The sequence below is a fragment of the Phyllopteryx taeniolatus genome, chromosome 17, assembly GCF_024500385.1.
Source record: "Phyllopteryx taeniolatus isolate TA_2022b chromosome 17, UOR_Ptae_1.2, whole genome shotgun sequence".
Classification (NCBI taxonomy): domain Eukaryota; kingdom Metazoa; phylum Chordata; class Actinopteri; order Syngnathiformes; family Syngnathidae; genus Phyllopteryx; species Phyllopteryx taeniolatus.
Window position 1 is genome coordinate 14,450,484 of NC_084518.1, and position 14,395 is coordinate 14,464,878.

At 40.3% G+C, this 14,395-nt stretch overlaps 1 protein-coding gene across 6 annotated transcripts; it reads right to left on the bottom strand.

Annotated features, from left to right (window-relative positions):
• Positions 1-237: 237 nt before the first annotated feature.
• plac8l1 (PLAC8 like 1) lies at positions 238-9,821 on the bottom strand. Of its 6 annotated transcripts, XR_009785268.1 has the most exons (8): positions 9,641-9,820; positions 8,875-9,092; positions 8,669-8,805; positions 7,655-7,893; positions 5,524-5,631; positions 2,497-2,555; positions 654-681; positions 239-558 (listed from the first exon to the last, which is right to left on the bottom strand). XR_009785268.1 is itself a non-coding variant. In XM_061752703.1 (4 exons), exons 1-4 carry the CDS (start codon positions 9,664-9,666, stop codon positions 7,762-7,764), a joined length of 513 nt encoding a protein of 170 aa, XP_061608687.1. In that variant the 5' UTR covers positions 9,667-9,820; the 3' UTR covers positions 7,156-7,761. The 6 variants fall into 6 exon arrangements, 1 of the variants encoding a protein (XP_061608687.1); XR_009785267.1 differs by having other exon boundaries at positions 238-681; XR_009785270.1 differs by lacking the exon at positions 5,524-5,631 and having other exon boundaries at positions 239-681; positions 9,641-9,821.
• Between the last annotated feature and the right edge of the window lie 4,574 nt (positions 9,822-14,395).

Here is a 14,395-nt window from a genome sequence, read left to right on the forward strand (position 1 = left end):
CGGGCGTGCTGGAGCCTATCCCAGCTGTCATCGGGCAGGAGGCAGGGTACACCCTGAACTGGTTGCCAGCCAATCGCAGGGCACAAACAAACAAACAACCATTCGCACTCACATTCACACCTACGGGCAATTTAGACTCTTCAATTAATGCATGTTTTTGGGATGTGGGAGGAAACCGGAGTGCCTGGAGAAAACTCACGCAGGCACGGGGAGAACATGCAAACTCCACACAGGCGGGACCGGGGATTGAACCCGCGTCCTCAGAACTGTGAGGCTGACGCTCTAACCAGTCGGCCACCGTGCCGCCAGTGTTGATACACTGTACAGGTATATATGTGAATTTATATAACTATAATTTGGTATGACACTGTAAAAGTCATACAACTGTCTTGGTGGTAAAAAGATGACTCACCCAACACAAACTAGTACAACTTCGTCAAATCAGTAGAAGGAGTCAGGAACGGGGGCCTCCCGGATCCTGAAGCACAAGGCCCCCCTCAGCATCACGGGGTCCCCCAGCCAGTGAGGGCGTTACCGGCAGCGGAATAACAAATAGTCCTTGTGGAGCAAGCATAAACATTCACTTTGAAGCTTTCACATGAAAGTAGTCGAGATGGCACCTTCAAAGGAGTCTTTCTCCCCCTCTGGTGTACCTCGTACGCCAATATGGCTTCAGCTAGCCTGCAGAGACAAGAGACGTTAGTTAGCGTTTAGCTGTGAGCGGCCAAACATTTCATCCCATTCAATTTGATAGAAAAACTCACTGAACACAACCAAGACTCCAGCGTGGTGCGAACAATCGGTTAAGACAGTACCTTGACTTGTGAGTTCACTATGTTCCATAATCAAGCTTGCAACTCAATTTATTTGTATTTGAAAGTAATTTTTCCCATTGAAATGAACTGAAATGCCCTCAATCTGTTCCAGTCTCCCAAAATCACCAGCATTTCTAAACATAAACATAAGAAAAGAGAAGCTAAATATACGAATTTAAAAAATGTACTTAAACAATTAAATTGCACTTAAAAGTTAAATACAACTGAACTGTACTTAAGAATGTACTTTTGAAAAAATGTAACTGTAACATTACGCACAGCTTGAATATTAACACTACACTTAAACATAGGAAGATTAAAATATGAAGTGTCCTGTGTTTTGGCTATGTGTACCGTAGGAGTGAATGGTGGACTTTGCGTACCACTAGAGGGAGCCCACGTACCACTAGTGAATCACTGGTCTATGCTTTCGCTTTACCACGGATGTTTTTAATGTGTTTGCTTTTTATGTTGCTTTCACATTGGCAGGTATCCGATACGAAATCGGATTTCTTTGGAAGAGGTCAGATTCCGATCTATAAGGATAATCAATTCTATGTGTTTTTTTTGTTGTTGTTTGCGTTGCTGCGACTTGTCGGAATTGCGTCACTTGAACAATGCAATGTAAATCCAGCCTTGTATCTCTTTTAACCACTGTCTACGAGCTAAACAAACAAAACAAAACAAAATCAACAAATGAACAAACACAAAAATATGCACGCTGCAAGACATGTTTGTCACTTTTGTTAACAGTTCAAGCTTGGCGTAGCTGTACATTTCCCTGAGTGACATTCTAATTGGAACTGCAACACAATAAGGTCCCAGAATGCATCACACCTCCTTTCCATTTAACTGAAGCAGAGAAAGTGCACTCACAAAAGTAAGTCTATATCTCTGAAGCACTGCAAGTAAAAAAACAAAACAAAACCAAACACAACAAAACTAAAAACCGTATTATGGCTGTGCTGTGTGTATCGATAAATCAATGACGTTGTCGTTGGTGCGAAAATTATTTCTAATTGCGTCTTTCTTTCCCCCTCCTCTCCTCCTGTTCCCTGAACTCGGTTTCATCTCAGTGTCTTAAACTACCGTTTGCACTGCACAAGTAATACAATTCTGTATATGAGAGTGCATAGTGTCTATATACTCCACTGAATGGAGTGTCACCTCAGTGATCAAAGTGATAAATGCGCACCTCGCCTTCATTATTTCGGTGCTGTCGGAGTCCATTTCTTGCTGCTTTATTCTGACAAAACTGTGACGGGGGGGTGGATAACAAAATGGCACATCGAGTACAAAAATAGGTTACTTATGTGTGTAGCCCATCATTGGCTGCAATTAGTATAATGAAATATAATAGTTTTTAATTATACAAAAATGACAAGAATTGGGCTAATTTTGCAGCCCTGCTATTAAGTACAGACAGTAAAAAATGCTCTATAGCTGGAAGGTTATTATATTGTAAAAAGATGGAAGATTATTATTTTGTAAATATAATTTTTGTTGGGTGATTTTATGAAACATTTATTACAAAACACAATTTCATTGCATCTTCATTGTAAGGGGACAAGAAAAATGCCCCATCCCCATTGTCATCATCATCATCATCATCATAATCATAATACAGTTTTCTCAATTGCTAAAACATATTTCTTGAAACCTCCGCCCATTTTCTCCACACCTTAAACATCCATCCATCCATTTTCTGAGCCGCTTCTCCTCACTAGGGTTGCGGGCGTGCTGGAACATAAAAACAGAATAATTATTATTATATTATCTTTACTCTTCACAATACAAATGCATTTTTACAAAACAAAAGTCATTTTTAATTTTGATACAGACTTGAACAAGAATCATAGAAATTGATACACACAATTTGCTTTCGCGGGCCATATAAAATGATGCGGTGGGCCAGATCTGGCCCCTGGGCCTTGAGTTTGATACGTGTGATGTAGATTAATGAAATAAGCAATTACCTGTTCACGTCTCAGAATCTTCGGACTACAGTATGGTGGACACAAAGAATCTGCTGAGGTTGGGCTGCACTAACTGCATTCCCGCTTCCCTCATTGTCAAAGCACATGCTCTACGAAAGTTCACAATGAATTTCATCTGAAATACCTAATTACTTTTTGTCTTGTACTGTACCTCCTCTTTCTCCTTGGCCACCTCTTACTCTGCCTCTTTTTCTCTGATTGTCTCCATTCACAGTGAAACTCCCTGAACTGGCTTACATTGGTTTCTCCACATCATTAGCACATAAAGTGTGATAAATTTTGAGTTGATGCGTTTATGTTGCGACAGCTGTGCTTTCACTTTTGCTACCTTTGCTTGCCAATATGCAACACAGGGGCATCAGAGTGCAAAATGTGTTTTAGTGAGTGAAAATATGTTCACAAGCTGCGGCTGAAAAGTGTTTTGTTCCACCAAAAGGGTGTCCAATTCATAAGTGGGTTCAGGACACTGAGCGTTTGGTCTCGATAATAGGGTTTTGTGTTTTAGCAATTGGCAAAAACTGTAAATGTGATAATGAGCTCATTTCCCCATGATATACTGTGAGTGTAGGTTTTTTTTGTCTTACTGTGCTTGTGTGGCATAACCCTTGACTCCCAGCCCTGTGCGTGCATGCATGTGCGTATGTCTAAACCCAAGTGCTGCATGTTATATCACCAGGGGATCAACTATATTCCAGCTTTGCGCATTTGATTCCACTTTTCTCCTTTATATTTCTCCTGGACTACTTTACCAGTGTTGGCTTACTAAAATAAATACGTTTTAATATCCACCTCTTTCTTTCCACATGGAACTAAGAATCGACCAAATTAAGCCTTTTGCAGCTAATTTTAAATTGCATGAAGCCTTGATGGAAGTCCTCCTAAAAATGGACTTTATTGTGTTGAATTCTTTGGAAATCCAGTCCCCTGAAGCCATGAGTTCACCACGTAACCCAAAAGATGAGAATGGCGGTTTGATCAACATAATGCTTCTTTGTCGCCTCATCATCTTTACATAGTGCTGGTGGGTGTGCATCTTGAGGCTGTTTTATACGTGTTCCCCCTTGAGCTGTGTTTTCATTTCAGCTGTTTGTGAGTGGTAAAAGTGTGCAATCACATCACAGTGATACAGCCTAAATTAATCATCCACACATTTCCCGAAAGGGCTGTTTTCTATAAGCGTGTGTATTCCACAGCCGATACATCTGTGCGTTTTGATGCCGAAAGTGCAGGAAGTAATATGAGCGTACAGTTTTATGGCCTGCCTGCTGACTGCTTGGAATCTTGACCTCTTCTCCTGCTTTGGGAATCGAGGGTCTGACCTCAGATCAGTACACTGGACTGACTACTTCTCCCTCTGGGGCAGCTTCACTCCTTAGGATTATTATTAGAAAACAGCAGACTGACATCTGCAGCAAGACTGCCCCCTGGTGGCTGAGTAGGCATTATCGAAGGATTTTTTTATTTTATTTTTGGGATGGCACTCCCACATCCCGTTTTACAGTCAGTAGGGCTGTGAAACATTTCCTATCCGCAGTGGGTAGCTGGCAGTACCCAAAAGTGGGAGGAAATCCCACTTTTCCCAGTGGCCCATTTATTTGCTCCCGCCCCCTTAGATCCTGACTGTGACAGAATCATGTTTCTGGACAACACAGCTGTATCCAAAAGCCAATAAACCTTCTGAATCCACAGAGGGGGAAGCGGCTGGACCCAAAAATTACCTAAAGTCCTACATTTTGAGTGTATGGGTTTGTTGTCAGGCATATTTCCATGTCATGTTTTTGCTGCTGGATCCCTTTTCCACTTAGGAGGGCTGGGAAAACCTCCAAACCCACAACATGGCCCCAAGCCAGACTTCAAACTGAACTGGAATCCTACTTTTTACAGTCTCTCTTTTTTTGGGGGGGGGGGGGGGGATTATGCAAAAGATGTTGAAAAATTGTTTCTTGACCTTCTTCCAACCAGGAAGTTCAAAAAAACCTGCGACTGACTGTTGAACAGTCCATGGAGTACCCCTGCCTAACCAACAACAAGCGCTATTAAAAAAAAAAAAAATTGATGATGGAGTTCAGAAAACTTTCCAATCCGCTTTTCCTTTTTCATCATTTTTCTATGCCGTCACACTTTTCCTAGTGTTTATTTTCAGACAGATTCCGACATGTTTTTGTTTTGTTTACTTCTAGCTCGGACATTTTGTCAGCAAACACAATAGCTAAACAAACACTACTTTCTTATGAGGCAGGGCTTTGGCGCCATCTTGTGGCATTTTATAGAATTCCCCTCAAGAAACAAAAATACGCAAATAAATAAATTTTGGGGCAGCAGAGGATAGGTTTTCACAAGAAAACATGCAAATAAGTTATTTTGTGAATAGCGAACCGCAAATCCGGGGGGGGGGGGGGGGTTCACTGTATGCAACACTTCACTTTTCCTTTTTTCCCGAATTGCGATGAATTGGTTTCCAGGTAGTCAGCGGCCTCCACTAGATGGTAATAAATGACATGTTTGCCCTTTGAGCACCCATCTGGTTTGCGCATAGTGATGTTTTCACACCCTCACGGTGAACGCTTGCTGGCTGGCATTTCAAATTGAGGGAAACACGGCAATCAAGATTAATAACATGATTGAACGCCTGCAGGGTGGGAACGCAGGCGGGGATGCGTAAAGGCATAACAGCAAGTATGAAAATTCTATTTGTTATCAACACGCTGTACCTCGGCTTTTAACTGCAGCTGTTGTTGTGACTTTCGGCTTGTCTCGTCAGGGGTCGCTCGGGCATCTTTTGGGTGCTTGCTGGCCACTTCATTAGGTACCTGCGCAATCTAAAGTATGAATGTCAAACACGTACACATAAAAAATGGAACCAGGTGTGTGTGAGTATTGAATGTGATTGGTTAATTCTCAACACAGCCAAATCCCCATTTTGTTTTGTCTTTCTTCAAATGAGTTGTACAGTCTATAGGTCAAATTAATGGTGAAAAAAAGTTTTGACTTGATTAATCTTGGGTCTCATTTTTTTGACATCACAAAAATCTGGCATTTGAACAGGGGTGTGTTGACTTTTCATATCTACTGTATTGGCTCTCCAGAGGCCCAGTTTTGCGCCCGCATTACTTCCTCGCTTTACCTCGCCATCATGTAAGAGAGAGGGATTACATTTAATGTGTCAGATGACCTTTGGTGTGAAAGACAAAAATCAAAAAAGCTCCGACCTGCAAAATCCATAAAGCATTACAACACGGCGGCTGGAAAGATTATGAGGCTCATATCTCTGGACGTGCAGGAAAATAATACAGATAATAACTTTTTCTTTTTTTACTATAATGCATTCTGATGAAAACCAGACAAAGCGGCTTATGGCAGTAACGTTTGTAGATTTATTGTCCCCCGCCCTATCCATCCATCCATCTCGATAGCACTTGTGCTCATTAGGTTTTTGGCTCATAATTAAATGTGTGTAGTTGGATGTAGTCAAGCCAAACATGTCCACTCTGTCACAGTGACATCTAAATCAATATGAAAACATTTTAGAAATCCATCCATCCATTTTCTGAGCCGCTTCTCCTCACTCGGGTCACGGGCGTGCTGGAGCCTATCCCACCTATCATCAGGCAGGTTGCCAGCCAATCGCAGGGCACATACAACCAATCGCACTCACATTCACACCTACGGGCAATTTAGAGTCATCAATTGACCTACCATGCATGTTTTTGGGATGTGGGAGGAAACCGGAGTGCCCGGAGAAAACCCACGCAGGCACGGGAGAACATGCAAACTCCACACAGGCGGGGCCGGGGATTGAACCCCGCTCCTCAGAACTGTGAGGGAGGCGCTCTAACCAGTCGGCTATCGTGCTGCATTTTAGACACAGGCAGCTTGCTAATACAATCATGTTGCTACTGTAAGTGAAGGTCCACAGTGTGCTCATTAAATGCTAACCTTACCCCAAAAATGTCCATTCTGTCAGGAAGTTTGAATATTTTGCTGTTTGTATGTACATTGTCTGTCTGCAATGAATTCATGATGGTGATATTGACTCATTATAATAAATAATGCATGTTTCACTGACACGGACAGATGTATTAATTTAACAATACTGTACATTTATTATTGTGGCTGTAGTTAAGATTAGTGTAATTGCTTCAAACTTAAATCTGTTGTTGATATTTTGTCCCTCACATGTGGACTATATAAGGTAACCAAAATGAATGTGATTAGAAAAGTCGATACATTAGAAAAGATGATGCAAAAGCTATATCAAAATTAGTGCTGCAACTAAGGATTATTTGAATAATCGATTAATATGACAATTATTTTCTTGTTTAAACAATGAATCGGATTAAAAATATTTTTTAATTTCCATTCCTTTATTCAAGAATAGGATTTTTTTCAAATTGACAGTGCAGAAAATGTACAAACATAAATTGATTGTGATTTAGTTATTGCTTTGGTCTGTACCATGTCATAAAATGGTGAAAAACAATTTTTGTTTTCCAAAGTCAGATGTTTGCAAACATCTTATTTTGATTAAACATAGAGATAACTGGTCTGCTTTCATGGACCACTACAGAAATCTGGGATTATTTACTGTTGAGAGGATAAAATTCAGAGGATTTGGACAAGGTCTCTCAATGATTAATCAATTATCAAAATAGTTGTCGATAGTTTGATATGGGATTAGTTGTTGATTAAGCGATCGTTACACCTCTAAAAATGTAATAATAATGCTTAGTTTTGATTGACACTGACAGTTAGACAACATAAAGTGAGCGTTTGTATTTTATATTAAGACACAATTGTGGCTATAGCTTTCCGATTGCATCTCATTACATTGTGCAGGTGTACCTAATAAAGTGGTTTATGCAGGTTTCCTTCAGGGGCCTTTGGAATTGACACTGCTGAGTTCAAGTGCGTGGGACCTTCGGGGTCAGGTCTGGCAGTAGTGGTTCCAGTCACGAGCACTGTAGTGCGGTGGATACGTGGTACGTCCGAGTCACCGTGCGCCGCTGCAGCTCTCGTGCCATCTGACACGCGGCCAGGGAGTAACAGCAACACACGGCGCTCCAGTCGTCGCACATGTTACCCTGTAGATGAACACAACACACGCACACACACACACATTTTTACATTATTGTTCAGTCATTATTGATTTTGAGTATTCTATGAGGCTAAGATCTTTGACGAATTAAGAGACCAAACTTTTACAGCTTGCTTTCTGAGCTTAGCACAAGCATGCTATTGATTTTGTATTTCACCAATACCAAATTTAACACACCCGCTCCCAATTCATACCTGAGACCTTGTAACACTAATGAGTCACCTAAAGAGGAAAAATGGCTAATTGGGCCCATTTTGGACATTTTCACTTCTGGGTGTACTCACTTTTGTTGCCATTGGTTTAGACATTGTGTATTATGTAATTTTGAGGGGGCTTTGGTGACCCACAAGAGGGAGACATTCACCAGGGATGTGTATCGTCCAAGGAGGTGCAGGATATGAAAAGGTTAAAGGGAGTTGTTGGCTTCAAAGGGAGTGGTTGGCTATTTGAATAAAAAAAAAACTGTATGTGGAGAGTAAAGTGACATGACTGGTTCTCGTATTGTTATTTACCGCATCTCCACAGGGCAGTAAATGTACACTGTTATACAAGTTGTTGACTGACTACTTTACATTGTAGTAAAGTGTCAGTTCTTGAGCGTTGCTTCAGGGAAAGGTATGATGAAATATTTACAAAAACAGACTTTAAAAACAGTCATCATGTCGGACTAAGCACCCTATTGATTTCTTGTCGTATCTTCCATTTTCTTTTTTTTTTTAGTCCCCATGGTAAATCTGTCCAGTTCTGTACGTGAGACTCACTCGTATCTTGTACCTCTCCCTGAGCGCAACCCTCATAGCGAAGGAGGACCCTGGCAGGAGAGGCAAACAGAGACACTCCCCGTACTGGTGAGCGAGACTCAGGTCCAAACAGCACGGCGCCACAGCACCAACGACACCTGCACGGGAAGAACACAATCTTAACCAATGGAATCAAAGAAGGACAACACATGCATAACATCAGTTACACGTGCGCTCGTCTGCGCAGATGTCAAACAGGCCGCTGCTCCAGTCGCCCCCTGTCTGCGTGATGGTGGTGACGGTCGTCGTGGTGACACCAAGGCCGGGCTGAGTCAGTGCGACTGCGCTCGAGTAAGGGACGCTGTTTGACCAGCAGTTCATGTCACTTCCTGTGGAGAAACCTCCACCCTCCTTTTCCTGAAACATGGACCCTGATCGAGAGGGTCTATTTGACATAGACTTGTTACATATGGTAGACGTTTAGTGAATTTGCATGAAACACTTGCCATAACACACACACGCACAAACGCAGTATGTTACTTAAGACATTGACTGTACAGTTAAAAGGTTTCCATGATGGTAATAAATTAAATTGCCATTATTTTATTTATTAATTGGGAGAAAATTGCTTACAACCTAACCATTGCATTTTGGAACTGAGAAATAAAGCAATTTATTAAAAAAAAAAAAAAACATTATTTCCTTATTAGAAATTAATAAATAGACTTTCAGCCACAACACTCATCTCATCTTTAAGATTTAAAACAATAATAAACTTATTTTATCTGTCTGCCTTAAAAGTGAGCATCGTTATCTTTGTAAAGGCAGAATTATTGATACAGCTCTCGTATTGGAATTCATTACATTATGCAAGTGTACTTAATGTTTTGGCCTGTGACTAGAACACCAAGAAAGAATGAAACAGCTTCACCAAACATTATTTGCTGTCAGGCTCAGTGGTGAAGACAAGCGCTCAACAAGCTAAACACTTACTGGTGTGTGACAACGGTCTGCTCCATCACTACAAGCTGCTGGCATCCAGAAAGGGGAGCAAAGCCTGGGAGATTCGGCAAGAATGAGGAGGAGGAGGTGGAAGAAGAAGAATTGACACTCACCCAGCGAGAGCGAACATGTCAGGGGCAGATAAAGCAGCCCAACGCAAGGCTCGGCAAAAAAAGGAAAACGCTGCCTTGTAGAGATAAGTCTGCTAGCTGTCCTCTGCCCTTAATGCTGAAAAAGATCACATCAGGTTTGTAGGACATGAACACACAAAAATACCATTCGAGAAAATTGTTAAAAGGATAGGCTTTAGAAATTTAACAGTCATGAATATACACTTGACACAAACCCTCACATACTGTTTGGGTCAAATTTGACCCATTTGACATTTGACAGCAATAAAACAAAAAAATACTCCAAATGTCATTCTTTAACGTTGAAATTTGACCCAGAACAGATAAAAATGAAAATATTTTAAAATGGAATCCTGTTGTACAAGTGCTAGAATTTAAACCATGTCAACTAAAATTGATCTTAAAGTCACCAGTGCCTGTTATATCAAGGAATACTGTTAAAGGTAGGAACCTTGCAACTGAAATTTCCAACAATTATCACATCTGCATAGGCTCTGGCTGGAAAATGCACCTTTGTCTTTGGACCATGGGGAAATCTTGAAACAGTAATGAGTAAAACTGCATACGAATGACCATACATATTAAACAGCTCAGTAGATAGAGTGGGTCCTCCAGTGACCAAAGGGTTACTGGTTCGAATCCCGGCTACGACAGTGTGCATGTTGGCAGGGCAAGACAATGAACCAGCTGCCCATTGGTGTATGAATGTGTGGGTGAATGTGAGGCTTTCTAAAGCGCTTTGGGCACTGTGATGGTATAGATACAGCGCTATATACTGTAAGTGCAGTCCATTTACCATTTTACCATTTACCATAAGGAGCAGAAGTCACACAGAGGTCAGAGGGTGCGTTGACACAGGTCTGAGGGCTGCATCTGTAAAAGCAAGCAGACAATGAAGAAAATAAAAAATAACACTTTCCCATTTCGATGAAACATTACACCTTAATCATCCATCCATTAAAGTCAAATAATTTTGAGAGGTAAAAAAAAACTACCTGTGAATCTTAATGTAGACAATCAAAACTGACTTGCAACATACTGTGTGCATGGAAAATTAACAGTAAGTAAACATTGAAAACATTTTTAATCGTTTTGAATTCAGGGCCACATTGGGGCACATTCCTGATGATGATCATGTTCCTTACAACAACACAAGCAAGTAAATGTTACACTCACCCTTGGGCGTGAAATCAAAAACTGACTTCAACAGATGAGGTGCAGGCAAGGGAAAAATTGATTCAAGGAGAAAATACCTAGAGTTAACCTGCAAAAGTGGATTTATTCGTTACATTGGCTGTGACATGATGCGACTTTTTTTTTTTTGGTTTGTTCCGACCCTGTCCAAAAACGAATCAAGTAAAAACACAAGTTCAGAGACAACATGTTTTGTTTGCATCACAGGAATAAGCATCGAAAGGAAGACGCATGAATAATAGCCATCCCTCGGGCTGAAGTATTAATCGTGTTGCCTTTGAAGCACAGAACCACTGTATTACTAATAACTTGAAGGAATAAAGCTTCTTATTTGGTACCCAATGTCACTTCAAAACAGCTCTTTTTGGCAATGATGTGTTTTTTTCCTAGTATTTATTCAAACAATTACGTATGCAGCACTGAATAATCAATATGAAATATAACGCATTGCCGTGTCATTGACAATACTGCATATAAACTCATGACAAAGAACACATGAATTTATGACAAAAAATGAACCAAAATGGTTTTTGCCAATGGAATGGAGTGCCTGCTTGATGATCAATAAAATAAATTATAGCAGGGGCCAAAAATGGATCAATTTTGGACCTTGACCATCAGTTTGGAAAACTTTAAAGGGGACATTTTTATGGAAAATGTACTTTTTATTGCTTGTATAGAAATAGTTGGGTCTCCACAGTTCCTGCCCACCAGTCGGGCGTGGAATTAAACAACAAAGTACAGTGGGAGGGAAAAAGTATGGAAACCCTTTGAAATTTCTGCATAAATTGGTCATGAAATGTGGTCTAATATTCATCTAAACCACAAGAATAAACATAGACTGCTTAAACTAATACCACACAAACAATTACAACCCCAATTCCAATGAAGTTGGGACGTTGTGTTAAACATAAATAAAAACAGAATACAATGATTTCCAAATCATGTTCAACCTATATTTAATTGAATACAATACAAATACATTTAATGTTCAAACTGACAAACTTTATTGTTTTTAGCAAATAAGCATTAACTTTGAATTTTATGGCTGCAACACGTTCCAAAAAAGTCATGTTTACCACTTTGTTACATCACCTTTTCTTTTAACAACATTCAATAAACGTTTAGGAACTGAGGACACTAATTGTTGAAGCTTTGAAGGTGCAATTTTTTCCCATTCTTGCTTGATGTACAGCTTCAGCTGTTCAACAGTGCGGGGTCTCCGTTGTAGTATTTTACGCTTCATAATGCGCCACACCTTTTCAATGGGAGACAGGTCTGGACTGCAGGCAGGCCAGTCTAGTACCCGCACTCTTTTACTACGAAGCAACGCTGCTGTAACACGTGCAGAATGTGGTTTGGCATTGTCTTGCTGAAATAAGCAGAGGCGTCCACGAAAAAGACGTTGCTTGGTTGGCAGCATATATTTCTCCAAAACCTGTATGTACCTTCCAGCATTAATGGTGCCTTCACAGATGTGTAAGTTACCCATGCCATTGACACTAACACAGTCCCATGCCATCACAGATTCTGGCTTTTGAACTATGCGTCTATAACAGTCCGGATGGTTCATTTCCTCTTTGGCCCGGAGGACAAGACGTCCACAATTTCCCAAAACAATTTGAAATGTGGACTCGTCGGACCACAGAACACTTTTCATCAGTCCATCTTAGATGAGCTCGGCCCAGAGAAGCCAGCGGCATTTCTGGGTGTTGTTGATAAATGGCTTTTGCTTTGCATAGTAGAGTTTCAAGTGCACTTAGGGATGTAGCGCCAAACTGTATTTACTGAAATTGGTTTTCTGAAGTGTTCCTGAGCCCATGTGGTGATATCCTTTACACATTGATGTCGGTTTTTTGATGCAGTGCCGCATGAGGGATCGAAGGTCATTCAATGTTGGTTTTCGGCCTTGCCGCTTACATGCAGTGATTTCTCCAGATTCTCTGAACCTTCTGATGATATTATGGACCGTAGATGATGAAATCCCTAAATTCCTTGCAATTGTACGTTGAGGAACATTGTCCTTAAACTGTTCAAATATTTTCTATATATATATATTTTTTGCCACCTGTCCCAGCTTTTTTGGAACATGTTGCAGCCATAAAATTCTAAGTTAATGATTATTTGTTAAAAACAATAAAATTGATGAGTTTGAACATTAAATATCTTGTCTTTGTCTTGTCTTAAATATAGGTTGAACATGATTTGCAAATCATTGTATTCTGTTTTTATTTATGTTTAACACAAGGTCCCAACGTAATTGGAATTGGGGTTGTATGTTTTCATTTTTCATCTAAACATTCACAGAACAAGGAGGGAAAAGTAATTGAACCCTTGGATTTAATAACTTGTTGTTCCTTATCCTTTGGCACTAGGAATAACCTTCACCAAACATTTTCTGTAGCTGCAGATCAGATGTGCACGATCAGGATGAATTTTATACCATTCCTCTTTACAAAACAGTTGCAAGTTGAGCTAGATTCCTGTGATGTCTGGTGTGCACAGACAGACCTTTATTGGTGCTTCGTAATTGGCCCTTTTGCCCTGGATAAGAAAAGTCCCCTTTTACATGGAGCACTTTTTTGGGGGGTATTATTATTATTCGAATCGAATGGCAATGACCTATCGGGTCCCTCAAGGGTCAGTTCTTGGACCCCTCATGTTCAGCCTGTATATGCTACCCTTGGGTCAAATTCTTCAGAACTTTAATTTTGACTATCATAGCTATGCAGATGACACAGAGTTATATCTAGCAGTGTCTCCAGATGACTACAGTTCTAATTGAGGTGTTGTGTCACTGTCTAAAACAGAAAAAAGATTCCGACCTGACTTTCAACAGTCATATCAAATCAATTATTAAATTATTCTACCATCTGAATAACATACCCAGAGTGAAGGCTAGCATGTGTCAAGCAGACCAGGAGAAGCTCATCCATGCTTTTATCTCAAATAGACTTGACTGTTGTAATGGTCTTCTGACTGGACTCCCTAAAAAGAGCATTAAACAGCTGCAGCTCATTCAGAATGAGAAGACCAGAAGAAAGAGGTCAGATCATATTACGGCAATTCTAAAGTCTTTACACTGGCTTCCAGTCAGCTTTAGAATAGATTTTAAAGTTCTGGTACTGGTCTATAAATCACTCAACGGTTTAGGTGCTGAATACATGAATGAAATGCTAATGGAATATAAACCCAGTAGGGCTCGGAGATCGACAGACTTAGGTCAAATAGTGGAGTACAGAGTCCACAGCAAACATGGTGAAGCAACATTTTGCTTTTATGCTGCACACTAATGGAAAAAGTGTGCATGTTTTTAAGTCCAGGTTAAAAACTCTTTTTTCCCATTTTTTTTTTTAGAGCATTTCCACATTTAAATGCTATTTCTTGCACTGTATGCTGGTTTAATTGTATTTTTCCCCCC